Source organism: Corvus moneduloides, chromosome 21, assembly GCF_009650955.1.
Source record: "Corvus moneduloides isolate bCorMon1 chromosome 21, bCorMon1.pri, whole genome shotgun sequence".
NCBI lineage: Eukaryota > Metazoa > Chordata > Aves > Passeriformes > Corvidae > Corvus > Corvus moneduloides.
In genome coordinates, this window is record NC_045496.1 from 2,306,289 (window position 1) to 2,320,488 (window position 14,200).

General features: G+C 58.7%; 1 protein-coding gene across 14 annotated transcripts in view; it reads left to right on the plus strand.

The window, feature by feature from the left end:
• Positions 1 to 14,200, plus strand: part of KCNT1 (potassium sodium-activated channel subfamily T member 1) — a 77,461-nt gene that overhangs the window by 59,801 nt on the left and 3,460 nt on the right. For 6 of the 14 annotated variants that reach the window (XM_032131179.1, XM_032131186.1, XM_032131187.1 and 3 more), the window contains 21 exons: positions 394 to 574; positions 666 to 830; positions 930 to 1,066; positions 1,235 to 1,298; positions 1,664 to 1,772; positions 1,938 to 2,046; positions 2,806 to 2,955; positions 3,115 to 3,353; positions 4,819 to 5,104; positions 5,522 to 5,627; positions 5,710 to 5,882; positions 6,080 to 6,151; positions 6,420 to 6,554; positions 6,798 to 6,909; positions 7,192 to 7,293; positions 7,392 to 7,475; positions 7,829 to 7,957; positions 8,344 to 8,364; positions 9,210 to 9,513; positions 11,150 to 11,212; positions 13,737 to 13,821. In XM_032131179.1, the coding sequence (XP_031987070.1) occupies positions 394 to 574; positions 666 to 830; positions 930 to 1,066; positions 1,235 to 1,298; positions 1,664 to 1,772; positions 1,938 to 2,046; positions 2,806 to 2,955; positions 3,115 to 3,353; positions 4,819 to 5,104; positions 5,522 to 5,627; positions 5,710 to 5,882; positions 6,080 to 6,151; positions 6,420 to 6,554; positions 6,798 to 6,909; positions 7,192 to 7,293; positions 7,392 to 7,475; positions 7,829 to 7,957; positions 8,344 to 8,364; positions 9,210 to 9,513; positions 11,150 to 11,212; positions 13,737 to 13,821 (2,826 nt within the window). The remainder of the gene's footprint in view (positions 1 to 393; positions 575 to 665; positions 831 to 929; positions 1,067 to 1,234; positions 1,299 to 1,663; positions 1,773 to 1,937; positions 2,047 to 2,805; positions 2,956 to 3,114; positions 3,354 to 4,818; positions 5,105 to 5,521; positions 5,628 to 5,709; positions 5,883 to 6,079; positions 6,152 to 6,419; positions 6,555 to 6,797; positions 6,910 to 7,191; positions 7,294 to 7,391; positions 7,476 to 7,828; positions 7,958 to 8,343; positions 8,365 to 9,209; positions 9,514 to 11,149; positions 11,213 to 13,736; positions 13,822 to 14,200) is intronic. The other 8 variants (XM_032131183.1, XM_032131193.1, XM_032131188.1 and 5 more) reach the window with 6 other exon arrangements.

Sequence of the window (14,200 nt, forward strand, 5' to 3'; positions counted from 1 at the left end):
GTGTTCCTCTGGGCAGGGGGAGCAGAGCTCATCACTGGCTATTTAGCTCCGAATGAGGCTTTGAATCCTCCTCTGGCTCCCTTGGTCTGGGTTTGAGGCATATTATACCATTAAGTTGCTGAATGGAGAGGAAATGAGGCTTTTAGGTTCATGAGTTTTTGGCAATAAAGACGATGCTCTGATGTGGATGACTAATGCTATTTCAGAGCTCAGTGGTGCTCCCAGTCCTGCTGCTGGATGAGTTTGGGGGAGGGGGGGTACAATTTGGGCCCAGGAAGGCTTGGGTGATGCTTGTGTTTAGCAAGATGGCTTTGAGCTGCAGGTTTGTGGGGTTCTGCTGCCCCGTGTCCTGGGCAGGGCAGCCCCTGCTGTGATGGGGCTTTTCCCTTCCAGGACCTGTGGCATCCAGCATTTAGAAAGAGCAGGTGAGAAGCTCTCCCTCTTCAAGTCCTTCTATTTCTGCATCGTCACCTTTTCCACTGTGGGCTACGGAGATGTGACACCAAAGATTTGGCCTTCCCAGCTCCTCGTCGTCATCATGATCTGCGTGGCCCTGGTGGTGCTGCCGCTCCAGGTGAGACCCGCACAGCTGCAGGCTGGGGGACCACAGAGCCTGCTTTGGGGTGGCCCTGCCGGTGGGGACATCAGCTCTGTGCCCTCTGCAGTTCGAGGAGCTCGTCTACCTGTGGATGGAGCGGCAGAAGTCGGGCGGGAATTACAGCCGGCACCGCGCGCAGACGGAGAAACACGTGGTGCTCTGTGTCAGCTCCCTCAAGATTGATCTCCTCATGGACTTCCTCAACGAGTTCTACGCCCACCCACGCCTGCAGGTGACGACCAGGCTGGGTCACACGGCGCTGGGTCACTTGCTGGGCTCACAGCCTCGCTGGCCCACAGAACCCTGACCCACGGCGGCCTCTCTCTTCCAGGATTACTACGTGGTGATCCTTTGCCCAACAGAGATGGACATCCAGGTGCGGCGGGTGCTGCAGATCCCCCTGTGGTCACAGCGGGTGATTTACCTGCAGGGCTCTGCGCTGAAGGACCAGGACCTCATGAGAGCCAAGTGAGCAGAGGGACACACTGCACATCCCCGGCGAGGAATGTCACCCCAGCTGCGTCCTTGAGTGCCTTTGCTGGGTCTGGGGGGGGCTGGCAGTGCCCTGACTGGGATGGGCAGTGCCCAGTGCTGTGGGGCCGTGCACTTCATGGGGTCACTGCTCTCTCTTGGCAGGATGGACAATGGAGAAGCTTGCTTCATTCTCAGCAGCCGAAACGAAGTGGACCGAACAGCGGCGGTGAGCCTGGCTGGCGGGTGGCACGGTCAGGGATGGGGCATTTCTCAGGCAGGAGGGACTGGGGTGATGCTGATCTCACCTCTGCCCAGCACAGGAAGGGGCTGAGTGCCATGGAGAACCTCGGGGATGGCACAGGGATGGCACATGCAGCGGCACACTGGTGGCTGAGCCCCTGTAGGCTCACCTTCCTTCTGCTGTCCTGGTTTCCTGTCAGTGCTGGGTTTCAGGGAGCAGCAGGGGCAGGAGGAGCCCTTGCCGTACATCTCCAGGGTGGCTGGGTGCTTTGCAGTTCATCCCAGGTGTAGAAGCCTTGGGGGAAATAACACATCAACCAAGGAGCTCTTGTTGCTCTTGTCCTTGTCCAGGACCACCAGACCATCCTGAGGGCCTGGGCTGTCAAAGACTTTGCTCCAAACTGTCCTCTCTATGTTCAGATCTTAAAGCCAGAAAACAAATTTCATGTCAAGTTTGCAGGTGAGTTGGAGCAGCTGCACAGCAGCTCTTGGTCAGCTGGGAGCCCTCCTGGATTGGCAGGAGAGGAGGAAACACCACCCCGAAATGACCACATTCCCGGGCACTGCCAGCCAGGGAAACCCCTCTGTCCCCCTCTCCTCCGTGACCGTCCCCTGTGCCTTTCAGATCACGTTGTCTGTGAAGAGGAGTGCAAATACGCCATGCTGGCCCTGAACTGCGTCTGCCCCGCCACCTCCACCCTCATCACGCTGCTGGTGCACACCTCCCGTGGCCAGTGAGTGCTGTCCCTGCACATCCCTGCCTTCCCCTACCCCTGCCTGGGCCTGGAGGGATGGCAGAACTGAGGCCTCTGAGACCAGGGGGAGAGGGTGGGGGTCTGGGATGGGTCTGGGGAGCACAGTGGGATCTGGGGCCCCCACCCAGGGCCATACTGTAAGGGAGCCATACCAGTGCAGCTGGGCTGGGCAACGCCAACTTTCCAGAGACTGGGAATAAAAATATCTTTATATTGGCACGGGCCTGCTGGCAGGAAGGTGAATTCACAGCACAAGCAGCCCCAGACCCTGCAGGGTTTTTTGGTGGGTATATCATCCAGCATGGCTGGAAGGAGCTCTGACAGCACAGGAGAGCAGTGGTGTGCGCCCTGCACTCCTTGGCTGGTCAGAAATGTCTGAATTTTGGGTAAAGTGCCATCAAAACTGTTATGAAACATCCTTGCCAGATGCCTCTCGCCCCATGCTCGGAGCTGTTTGCCAACACGGGCACTGAACCCTCCCTCTGCACTCTGCAGGAGCCCTCATTAAATAAAAAGGCACTTAAAACCCAAAATGAAAACGAGCTCATCCTCGGCGGGCACCGACAGCTTGTGGCGATGTGTCACTGTCACCTCACTGCCACCGGGCTCCGTGGCAGCTCCAGAGATTATTGGGGCTCTGCCCTGGGATCTGGCTGGAGTTCTGGGATCTGTGCCAGCCCCAAGGCGTCCCACCCCAGCTCCAGGGGGTCCATCCCTCCTCTGCTGCTGTCGTTGCAGGGAGGGCCAGGAGTCCCCGGAGCAGTGGCAGCGGATGTACGGGCGCTGCTCGGGCAATGAGGTCTATCACATCCGCATGGGGGACAGCAAGTTCTTCATGGAGTACGAGGGGAAGAGCTTCACCTACGCCGCCTTCCACGCGCACAAGAAGTGAGGGCAGGGGGGCGGTGGGCAGCGGGTATCGTCCAGTCTGCACGCCTGGGGGTCAGGGCTGCGGCTGGAGGGCACTGCCAGGTCCTTGGTGCAGGGACAATGCCCCGGAGGGGTTTTTCTCCAGCTGGGAATGCCCACCCCGTGCTCCCGGCACAGGTACGGGGTCTGCCTGATCGGCATCCGGAGGGAGGAGAACAAGAGCATCCTGCTGAACCCCGGCCCGCGGCACATCATGGCAGCGTCGGACACCTGCTTCTACATAAACATCACCAAGGAGGAGAACTCTGCCTTCATCTTCAAGCAGGAGGAGAAGCAGAAGAAGAAGGGCTTTGCGGGCAGGGACAGCTACGACGGCCCCTCCCGCCTGCCCGTGCACAGCATCATCGCCAGCATGGGTGAGTCGGGGCAGCAGGACCTGCACGCACCACTCCATCACCTTCCCCAGGTTTGGGTTCATTTCCTCCCCCACAATTCGTTTTATTTTGTGTTTGGCACACTCCTTGCCATGCCCTCCCCCACCAGTGCCAAAGCCACTGAAAACCCCTTTCCATCCTCTCTCCCAGTCATCTCACCAGTAAAATACACGTTTCCTTGCACCCGGGGTGCTCTCAGCAAGCTCAAATATCGTTAGTAAACCTCGTGATGTCCATTATCATTAAGGGTATTTGCATAAATGCCCCAAGCCTGGATTTAGCCCTCAATTGTTTCCAAGGCTGGATGAAGAAATGCCGTGGGCCACATCCTAAATCACGTTTATGATTCCCGAGCAGAGGAAGAGCGTAGTTTTCTCTGCAGCGAGCGCTGCATTTGTGCAAGTGAAAAATATCGTGAGTCATTACTTCCCGCTTGTATCTGGGGAGAACAAGTTTTGGAGGAGCTGAGCCACACGAGCACATTATATTTCAGGCAAATAATTTATGTGTTTGTACTCCTGAGCAGCAATTTGCATAGATTATCCCCCAGCAAGCTGCAGAGCGCTTTGCTGAGCGGTGTTTGTCACAGTTCTCACACGGCTCCTGCACAGAGGGACCTTTGCCAAAGGTGATGAGAGGGACAGGAATGACGCGAGTGCCAGCAGGGCAGTGGTGTTTGGCAAGGCTGGTGCCTGGGCTCTGCCTAATGGGGCACTCCGTCAACGTGTTTGGTTTTTGGAGGCTGCTGGAGGACAGCGTGAGGAAGTCTTTCTTGTCCCTTGCTGGGTATTAGGAAAAATTCCTTCACAGGAAAGGTTGTCAAGCATTGGCACAGCTGCTCAGGGCAGTGGTGGAGTCACCATCCCTGCAGGGATTTAAATGATGCGTAGATGTGGCATTTGGGAACATGCTTTAGTGGCAGGGTGGCGGTGCTGAGGGAGGGGTTGGACTCAGTGATCTTAGAGGACTTTTCCAGCCTTAAGGATTCTGTGATTGTAACATCTGGAGCTGATCAGGAGGGATATGGGATGTGGGTGAGGGCATTGCTGCCTAACTGCCTGTCTCTGGGGCAGAGGGGTGTCCATAGGAAGGGCAGTGCCAGGGCAGATGTGGTTCCTAACCTGGCTGGTGTCCCCCAGAGCCTGCGAGGAGCTGCGGGCAGGGATTAGGCTGCAAGGTTGTCATCTCAGAGATACATCAGCACCATAAAAACTCCTGCAGAGCCAGGTTTTGCAGTTCAGGGAGCAGCAGGTGGGCAAGTGGTTCAGCTGGGCATGGAGCTGAAGTGAGGGCAAAGGAGAGAGGGACAGACCCCAGTGACAGCTGTGCCCTGGGGAGATGCCGCATACAGCGGTGCCCAGGAGGAGGTCACTGCTGGGGGCTTTACCTGCACTCCCTGTGCCCACAAATGGTTGAGCATCCACTGGGCTGTCTCATCCCTGGGCAGGGCTCGACGCTTTGCTGCCTCTCCCCCGCTTAGAGCGTGTTTGCTGTGCTCCCTCCCCGCCGTGTCCAGGTACAGTGGCCATGGACCTGCAGAACACCGAGTGCCGCCCTGCCAACAGCAGCAAGCTGGCACTGCCGGCCGAGAACGGCTCGGGCACGCGCCGGCCCAGCATTGCCCCCGTCCTCGAGCTGGCTGACACCTCGTCCCTGCTGCCCTGCGACCTGCTCAGCGACCAGTCCGAGGATGAGATGACGCAGTCGGACGAGGAGGGGTCGGCGGTTGTGGAGTGAGTCGCTCTCCATCGCTGGAGCCCTTCCTTGTGTGGTTCATTCCAGTGGGATCCAGTTTGATCCAGTTCCCTCTGGTTCATTGTGGTTGCATCCAGTTTGTCCCAGTTTCAGAGACACTGGGACCGTGGCATGTGACAGCGCTCAGTAGTACCCGGGGGATGCTGAGGCTCAGCCCCTCTCGGCTTTTCCATGAGCACACAATTGGCTCTCTCCCTGCAACTTTACAATCTCACCGCCCTTTGCACAGCAAAAAATATTCCTAAATATGTGTATTTGGGGAAATTCCCAGCTGCTGCAGGAGAGTGTTGCAGGGCATTTGCCGGTGTTGCTGTTGAATATTTTCCCCAGCACCTGAGCTTTGGATAAATGGAAAGCTCTCCCCGTGTCCTCACACAGATTTCTCTCTGCTGCAGGTACGTGAAGGGCTACCCCCCGAACTCGCCCTACATCGGGAGTTCCCCAACCCTGTGCCACCTTCTGCCTGAGAAAGCTCCGTTCTGCTGCCTGAGGCTGGACAAGGTGTGGAGGGGCTGTGGGGGCTGCCTGGGGCTGAACCCCCCCAGGACGTGTCCACTGAGTCCCTGCGCCGTCCCACGCACAGGGCTGCAAACACAACAGCTTTGAGGATGCCAAAGCCTATGGGTTCAAGAACAAACTGATCATCGTTTCTGCGGAGACGGCAGGGAACGGGCTCTACAACTTCATCGTCCCGCTGCGGGCGTACTACCGCTCCCGCAAGGAGCTCAACCCCATCGTGCTGCTGCTGGACAACAAGCAAGTACTTTTCCACGGACATTTTCCCTCACGCAGAACCCTCCCTGTGTTTTCGTGAGCATCTCGTGCTGGGGGTGGGATGTGAGGGAGCAGCAGTGCTGCCGTTGGGTACCTTGGCTGGCCGGCCCTGGGTTTTGTGTCTGTCTTTGCTGCATGGCTGTGCTGAACCACCTCGCTCTCTGTGGCTCTCCCCCCAGGCCTGAGCACCACTTTCTGGAGGCCATCTGCTGTTTCCCCATGGTTTACTACATGGAGGGCACCATTGACAAGTAGGTGTTCCCACGTGTGGCTGTTGTGCCTGAATTGTTGCTTTTACCCCAGCCCAGACTTTTGGGCCACCCCATGAGAAGCCCCAGGGTTGGTACCATAGAGCTGAGCCCACCTTGGGCTTCTCGGGTTATCAACTCCTCCCTGGGAGATGGGAGCAGGTGAAGAGCAGGTCGGGAGCAGCCTGGGCTCGCTGTGGAACCCCTGTGCTGCTTCCCTGTGTCGTTTCCAAGGGCTGACCCTGCGCTCTTCTCTTTGGGGACTGCCCAGCCTGGACAGTTTGCTGCAGTGTGGCATCATCTACGCTGACAACCTGGTGGTGGTGGACAAGGAGAGCACCATGAGTGCCGAGGAGGACTACATGGCAGATGCCAAGACGATTGTCAATGTCCAGACCATGTTCAGGTGAGGGGTGACCACTGCCTTGGTCACAGCCACTGACCACTGCTGGGGACAAGACCAGGAAGGCTGGTGGTGCCTGGGGTGGTGGCTGTGGGCAGTGGGACACATCTGGTGTTGGGTTTGCTCTAGAAAACAGCATCTCATCAGCTGTTTCTGACCTCAAACAGGACAGGGGTCACTGTGGTCTTCCTCGGGCTTTAAATCCTCTGAGACAGCTGCAGGATAACAGGTCTCTTTCCAATGCAGGCTCTTCCCCAGCCTCAGCATTATCACAGAGCTGACCCACCCCTCCAACATGAGGTTCATGCAGTTCAGAGCAAAGGACAGTTACTCTCTGGCCCTTTCCAAACTAGAAAAGGTAAGAGGAGGTCGTTCCCTGCACAGGGGCCTGAAAAGTCAACTCTGACAGTGACTGCATTTGAGCTCCTCAAAGTCCTGTGCTCTTCCCATGTCTGGAAAACCCAATCATGTCTCGCACATTTCCATGGAGAGAAAAATCCTCTTTTTCTACAGTGCAAAGATGCTGCCCTGTTTCCCTCCTGCCACACCCACCAGAAACATTATCCCTGTGCCCTCCCATTGCCATGAGTCCTCTAAGTTTCTGTGCAATCTGAGCTCAAACTTCCCCTTCTTCTTCCAGAGAGAGCGCGAGAATGGCTCCAACCTGGCCTTCATGTTCCGGCTGCCCTTCGCGGCCGGGAGGGTCTTCAGCATCAGCATGTTGGACACACTGCTCTACCAGGTGAGACGCAGCCCTGCAGCTGTGGCCTCCCCTTTGCATCCCCCGGGGAGTATCTGAGCAAACCCTTCCCTGGTTTCCTGCCCAAATGTCTCCCCCAGTCGTTCGTGAAGGATTACATGATCACCATCACTCGGCTGCTGCTGGGCCTTGACACCACGCCGGGCTCCGGGTACCTCTGTGCGGTATGTGCCAAGGCCCCTGGGGTTGAAACCATCAGGCCAAGTTGTCCTGGATCTGGTGGCACCTGGTGGCATTTGTCACCCTGTGCACGGGCTGGGGGTTCCCCTCTTCTGCAGAACTGGGGGGCAGCAGCATTGCCAGGTCATTGTTCCCCTCCTGGGGAATCTCAGCGCTACCAAAAACCCAAGAGCTGCCAAGGACCAAGCTCTCTGTTCTGAGGGCTGAGGTCAGAAATTGCCCCTGGTTTTCTTGTCGAGTCCAGCTGGCTTTTGGGATTGTGGTGGATGAGCCGGGGTGAAGCTCAGGAGCAGCCTGACATGCATGTGAGGGTTCACATTTGTCCTCTGCTGCTCAGATGAAGATCACTGAGGATGACCTGTGGATCCGGACGTACGGCCGCCTCTTCCAGAAGCTTTGCTCCTCCAGTGCCGAGATTCCCATCGGGATTTACAGGACGGAGTCGCACATGTTCGCAACCTCCGAGGTAGGGGCACGGTGGTGGCGTGTGCCGGCAAGGGGCTGCTGGTGGTCCCAGCTGAGCATCACCCAGCAGAGGTGAGATCCAGGAGGGTGTTGGTCCCTGGGGCACCTCAGACCTGGTTGCAGCAGTGGGGAAGGGAGGGGAGGGGAGAACAAGGGAAGGGGGATTTGTGGTTTTTTCATTCGTGTGGCTGCATTGGGTGGCGGTGTCCTGGTTCTCCAGCTGGACACACTGGGACAGTGTCTGTGCGTGTCTCTCTGGGCAGTGCTGGATGTCCTTGGCACGGCTCTGCCATGCCACCGGGCACCTCGGGGAACAGGGAGGGCACAGCAGGGCTGCCCCTTTGCTGGGCTGACTCTTGGTTTTCCCTTCCTTCTCCCCCGCTGCAGCCCCACGACATCAGAGCACAGGTGAGTGCCACTCGTGTCCAGCCGTGCGCGCTCGGGCGCTGCGTCCCCATCTCCCCTACCCTGTGGCTGATCCCTGGGCTGGCTGTGGCCACTGAGAGCCACCCCGTGCTTTGTGCCAGCGCTCAGCCCCAGTGCCAGCACAGTGCTGCCTGTCCCCATGGAAGGGAGGTTCTGGCTGAGCCTCAGTGCTCCGGGAAAAGTCCTTAGTGCCCTGATGTAATTAACTGGGATAAGGAGCAAGGGAGCGAGCCAGGATCCCTTTTAAATACCTTCAGTTTTCAACTTTGTAAGGAAGCAGCGACAGGGAGCTGAAAGTTGACATTTAATTAAATGCAACCCAGCTCTTTGAGATGCTTTAAAAGGCTTTATTAATAAATTCCTGCTCACCAGTGGGGATTGCTGGGTCAGAGATGTGGCAGCACAGCTGCTGTAAGAGGAGAGAGAGGGAGATGAGGGCATGGCTGTTCCTTGGGCAGATACCCTGGAGGTGATTCTGTGTGAGGTGTCAGGTGCCCATGAGACTCCCCTCAGCAGTGCTTATCCAAGGGAAGCTGTGGCTGCCCCATCGCTGGAAGCCCAGGTTGGACAGGACTTGGAGCAACCTGGTCTGGTGAAAAATGTCCCCGCCCATGGCAGGAAGTGAACCAGATGAGCTTTAAGCTCCTTCCAATCCAAACCGTTCCGGGATCCTGTGAAATCTGCCAGCCAGGTGGTTCTTGCAGTGCTGGGAGAGCCCGTTCGGGTCAGAGCAAGGACCCATCCCGTGGGAGAGATCCCACCCTGCCACACACAGGCCAAACCCTTCTTGGCCACCCCCCATCCCGCGTGACCTGCTGGGCTTCCAGTCACAGATCTCAATCAATGTTGAGGACTGCGAGGACACGAAGGACGTCAAGGAGCACTGGGGCATCAAGACGAGCCACCACCGCAACTCGTGTTCCAGCGACCAGTCGGAGCACCCGCTGCTGCGGCGCAAGAGCATGCAGTGGGCCCGGCGGCTCAGCAGGAAGGGCAACAAGCACTCCAGCAAGACGGCCGAGTGGATCAGCCAGCAGCGCCTCAGCCTGTACCGGCGCTCCGAGCGGCAGGAGCTGTCCGAGCTCGTAAAAAACCGTATGAAGCACCTGGGCTTGCCCACCACCGGGTACGGTAAGTGCCGTTCGGCCGAGCTGCTCTGCGGTGGTGCCTCCCGCTCGCGGGCTCCTCAGGTAACCCCCGGCCGAGCCTAACCCCGCGCCAAGCCCGACCCTGAGCCAGCCTAACCCCTTGCCGAGCCTAACCCCTTGCCGAGCTTAGCGCCGCGCCCCGCCTGTCCCCGCGGGCGCTGCCGGGCCTGCTCCGAGCGGCGCCTCACGCCCTGGCTTGCTTGTGCTTGTGCAGACCGGCGCCTCCCGGGCTGCGGGGCCGCCGCGCCGAGCCGTGCCGAGCCCCCTCCCTGCCGCCCCCGGCCAGCTGCAGGCAGCCCCCCCATCGCTGGGCTCTGGGATGGCTCCAGGCAGGCGGTGGCAGAGTGACTCTGGCCTTCGTGCCCGCAGCAGGCCCCGGTGTCCCCCCCGCCGCCCCGCGCTGTCCGGCCGTGCAGAGGGGCTGGCTCAGGACAGCCCGGCCCCAGGTCAGCCCCAGAGCCCCCGCAGTGTGGCAGGGAGAGGCCCGACCCCGTCAGCTGGCGCAGCCCCCTGTTGTGACAGACTTTAATCCGTCATAGAGTCTTCCGTGGAAAACCTTTCGGTAGCTGCAGGGCTGAGTTGCTTCATTGCGTGTGACACCGGTGTGTGGCTGTGACAGCCACAGCGCTCAGGGTCCCTCTGTGCAGCCGCATCTCTTGTGAAGCTTCTGACCTGCCCGTCGGTGCTGGCATCTGTGTCCCCCTGGACAGCTCCCACCCCTTGGTTATGACAAAGTCTGTAGCCCACAGCTCCCTTTGGTTGGTTGGTTTGGTTTTGGTTTTCTTTTTTTTCTTTCTTTCTTTGAAGCCATCCTGTGCTGCTGCTTGTTTGCTCCATCCTCCAAGAGTGTCCATCCTCCCTGTGCTGGCCCCTGCCCACACTCAGGCTGGCAACGAACCCCAGCTGGGATGGGAGCTGATTTGGGGGTGGGATTCCTCCTTTCCCATCTTGGCTTTAGGCATGGGAAAGAGGAGGAGAAAATGTTCAGAAGTGCAGTGCAGGAGGGGTTTGGAGTGGGGGCCCAGGGGGTGGATGTGGGCACTGCCAGCGTCCCCAGGGAGCGAGGCAGGGGAGCCGGCTTGTGGTGGGATGGAGTGAGGACAGGGAATGCCAGGCAAGGGCTTGCAGTGGTGTTTACCCCCTCTCCTTTTTCCCCTATATTACTGGTCCCAGAAGTTTCTGTTGTAGTTCCAGGGGAGATGTCTGCCCTCAGTGAGGCTTCCAAGCTTGGGGCATAGCTTGGGGTCAGATCAGGGCTGGCATCCTTGTCCTGGCCCGTCTGGCACATTTTGGTTGAAGCAAACTGGGGGAGCACTGGCGGGAGAAGGGGCAGTGTGGGGTGCAGGACAGGACAGGGACACTGGGCACAGTGTGGGGACCAGGAGGCAGCTCCTTGGGCATCCAGCGGTGCTGGGACTGTGTGTTGTCACCGTGTGTCACCGTCAGTGTCTGGACACCCGTGGAAAAACATCGCTCTGCCTTCTGCCCCTTTCCTTTTTCTTTTGCTCACGTTATCGCTGCAGCGCAGGAGCTCGTCTCTGATATTTGCCAAACCATGGCTTGCTGACCTCTCTCTCTCTCTCTGTTTATGTCTGTGCCTTTCCCTGTATGTTCTGTAGAGGATGTAGCAAATTTAACAGCCAGTGATGTGATGAATCGGGTAAACCTGGGATATTTGCAAGGTAATTCCCGTTCCCTGGGAGTCCCGCGTGACTCATGGCATGCAGTGTACAACAAGATCATGCCAGCTAAGCCCAAACCTCACCCTTGCCAGTTTTCACCTTAGATCCCCAAGCTTTCAGCACTAATTTGTCGGGTGGCATTGGAAAACCAATCACTGTCCTGTAGTGGTGGTGCAAACGCAGGGCTCTGCCTGATCAGGGAGACAGAAACCTCAGGGACCCTTTTTCAGCTGAATTCCTACAGGGAAATCACAGCCCTCGGCTTTCATTAACAAAAGCCTCCCTCCTTGGCTCTGCGAGGTGGCTTTGGGCTGTACAGCCAGTGGCAGCTTGAGGAGGGGACAAGGAGGGGGACAAGTGCACCAGAGCTGCCTGTGCATGTTGTGATGAGATGCTGGAGCTCCTGCTGGGTCAGCCACAGTCCAGGGCAAGGCAGCGCTTAAAAAATCCCTTTGCACCCCTTGGTTTGCCCTCCTGGACCCCTCTCCAGCATTTGCAGACCCCATTTTCTGACTGGGGGATGTCTGGGTCAGCCCGAGGCAGCAACAGCAGCCACCCTGGGCACCTCGTGGGGCTCTGTGGGACCTGCCAGGTTTTCCCATCTTTTTCCCCTGGAACATGCCCTGGAGAAAGGTCCTTTTTTACTGCAGCAGCCCCAAGATTAGCAACAGCCCATCGCAGCTTCATTTTTGGCTCCACTAGCCCAGGCTTAAGGTGAAACGTTGGCATTTTCCTACAAAGTGTGTCCTTCATCCGAGAGGCAGCCGCAGCTGGGGCTCATGGAAGCCCCAGGCCAACAGAGTATATTGCCTGGGGCAGCGGGATGCAGCAATATACTCGGAGTGCTCAGCGGGGCCTGGCTTGGCCGCACGGGGTCAGGACAAGGCGCTTCCATGGGGCAGGGAAACCTGCCCAGAGCCAGAGCCCTTCCCCGCCTCCTGTCATGTCAAACCCTGTGTCTCCCGTCGGGTCCCAGGGTCTGTGTGCCACCCTTGCCCCCAGCATTGCCACCCCCATCCCTGTCTCCCTGTAAGGCTGGGCACTGGGATGGCCAAAGCTCTCCGGTGGCTCCAGGACAGGACACCCTGGCACAGGCTGGGGGTCCTGGGCAGCATCTCCCTGAGGGTGGTCCCAGGTCCCCTGGCTGCAGCACCTTCTGTGGTCTCAGAGGTGCCAGGGATGTGTCTGAGCAGCAAAGCAAAGGTCTGGTGTCCCCCTGCAAGGAGCACTGGGTTTGGAACCGGCACAGCCCAGCCCTGGGGATGTCCCGGGGAGGTCTGGGTGTGCCCTGGCGAAGGCAGCTCAGGAGGAAGCTGTTTGCATCCCTGTGCTGGGTGGCTCTGGTGGCTGGAGAAAAGCAGTTTCACCCCAGTGCCGAGGCTGAAGAGCAGCTGGGCCACCCCCGTGCCAGGGTGATCTGGCACCCATTGTCACTGCTGTGGCAGAAGACTCTGGCTGTGCCCACCGTGGGGCAGGGCAGCTCTGACTGGGGGATCCCCCACGCCGGGCAGGGGGACAGCAGGGCCGGCGTGGTGGGAGCAGCAGGACAGGCCACAGGCAGCCGCCCCCAGCCTGGAGTTAATGCCCATCCCGGTGGCCGGGTCCTGGTCCTGCTGCTCCCCGAAGCAGCTCCATTTGCTGAGCTCGTCCAACCCCCGGTGTGCTGCTCAGAGGGGCCTTTCCCAAAGCCTGGAGAGGTGTCCCAGTGACAAGCCTTGCAGTGAGCTGGTGTCCCGCCGTGCTCCTCACGCTGCCCCAGCGTCCATCTGTCCGTTCCCTCTCCACCCTGTCCATCCACACCCCATCACCCCGTCTGGAAATGGTGTCACCTGTCGCAGCTTCCACCCCCCGGCCGCCCGCAGCCTCGCACCCCCATCCATTTCACCATGATCTTGTTCTTGGCTATTTCGGGAAGCGCAGGGGCCCCCCCGGCACTGAGGCCGCCCGTTCGCCCCCGTGGGTGCCGCTCTTGGTGGCCCTGAGCCCCCCCTGAGAGGTCGCAGTGGTTTAGAGCCATCCCCAAAATGGCATTGAAGGCTCTGAAACTCCACGGAGGCGATTTCCCCTGGGTGGGGGAAAGAAGCAATCCCTGGACTAATCCTGTGTCTGGATGATGCTAAATTGAGTAACTGAAGGGGAGAGGTGGGCAGAGCGTTGGGGGCGGCCCCGGGGGGGTTCAGCTGCCCTGACCCCGTGGTTGGACTTGTGCTGGACACAGCAGGACTAACCTGTTCCCTCTTTTGCACTGAACCAAGGTAAGACATCTCACTTTATTTTGGGGGGAAGTGGGGACTTTGAAGAGTTACCTCTGCCAGTCCCCTGGGCCGTGCTGTGGTGGGAGAGAGCCTGGGGAGGCGAGGAGGGAGGTGGCAGTGTCATTCTTGGTGCTCGCTCCGTGGCAGTGATGTTGCCCACAGCTTCTCCTGGTGAAGGGACCCATTTGCCCCCTGGGGGCTGTCACCTTGCCTGTTGGGGTGTCTGTGGGGGTGTCCCTCCCTCACCAGCCCTTTCCCTCCTCTTGCAGACGAGATGAACGACCACCAGAACACCTTGTCCTACGTCCTGATCAACCCCCCCCCGGACACGCGGCTGGAGCTCAACGACATCGTGTAGGTGTTACCTCACCCCCTGGCCCCCACACTCCCCCAGTGCCATGATCTGCCCCCATCCCAGTGCTTCCCATGATTTTTCATAAATACCCGCGGGTTTTACCTCTTTCCCAGGCCATTCCCCATCCCTGTGCTCTTGAGCAGTGCCCAAACCACCCCATCTGAGCTCTGATGGGCAGCGTGGAGTTTTCCCTTGGCTTTGGCCACTGAGCAGCCTCCAGCAGGAGTAACTCCTGATTATTTATTATCTTATTTTATGGCATTTACGTGAACAGCTCTTATCATTTAACATCTGTTACTCCAACAACTGCCGTGCTCTGCAAGCAGCACAGCCCCATGGGGCATCCCTGTGCGTCCTGGCTTCAATCCCAGGGGGAAC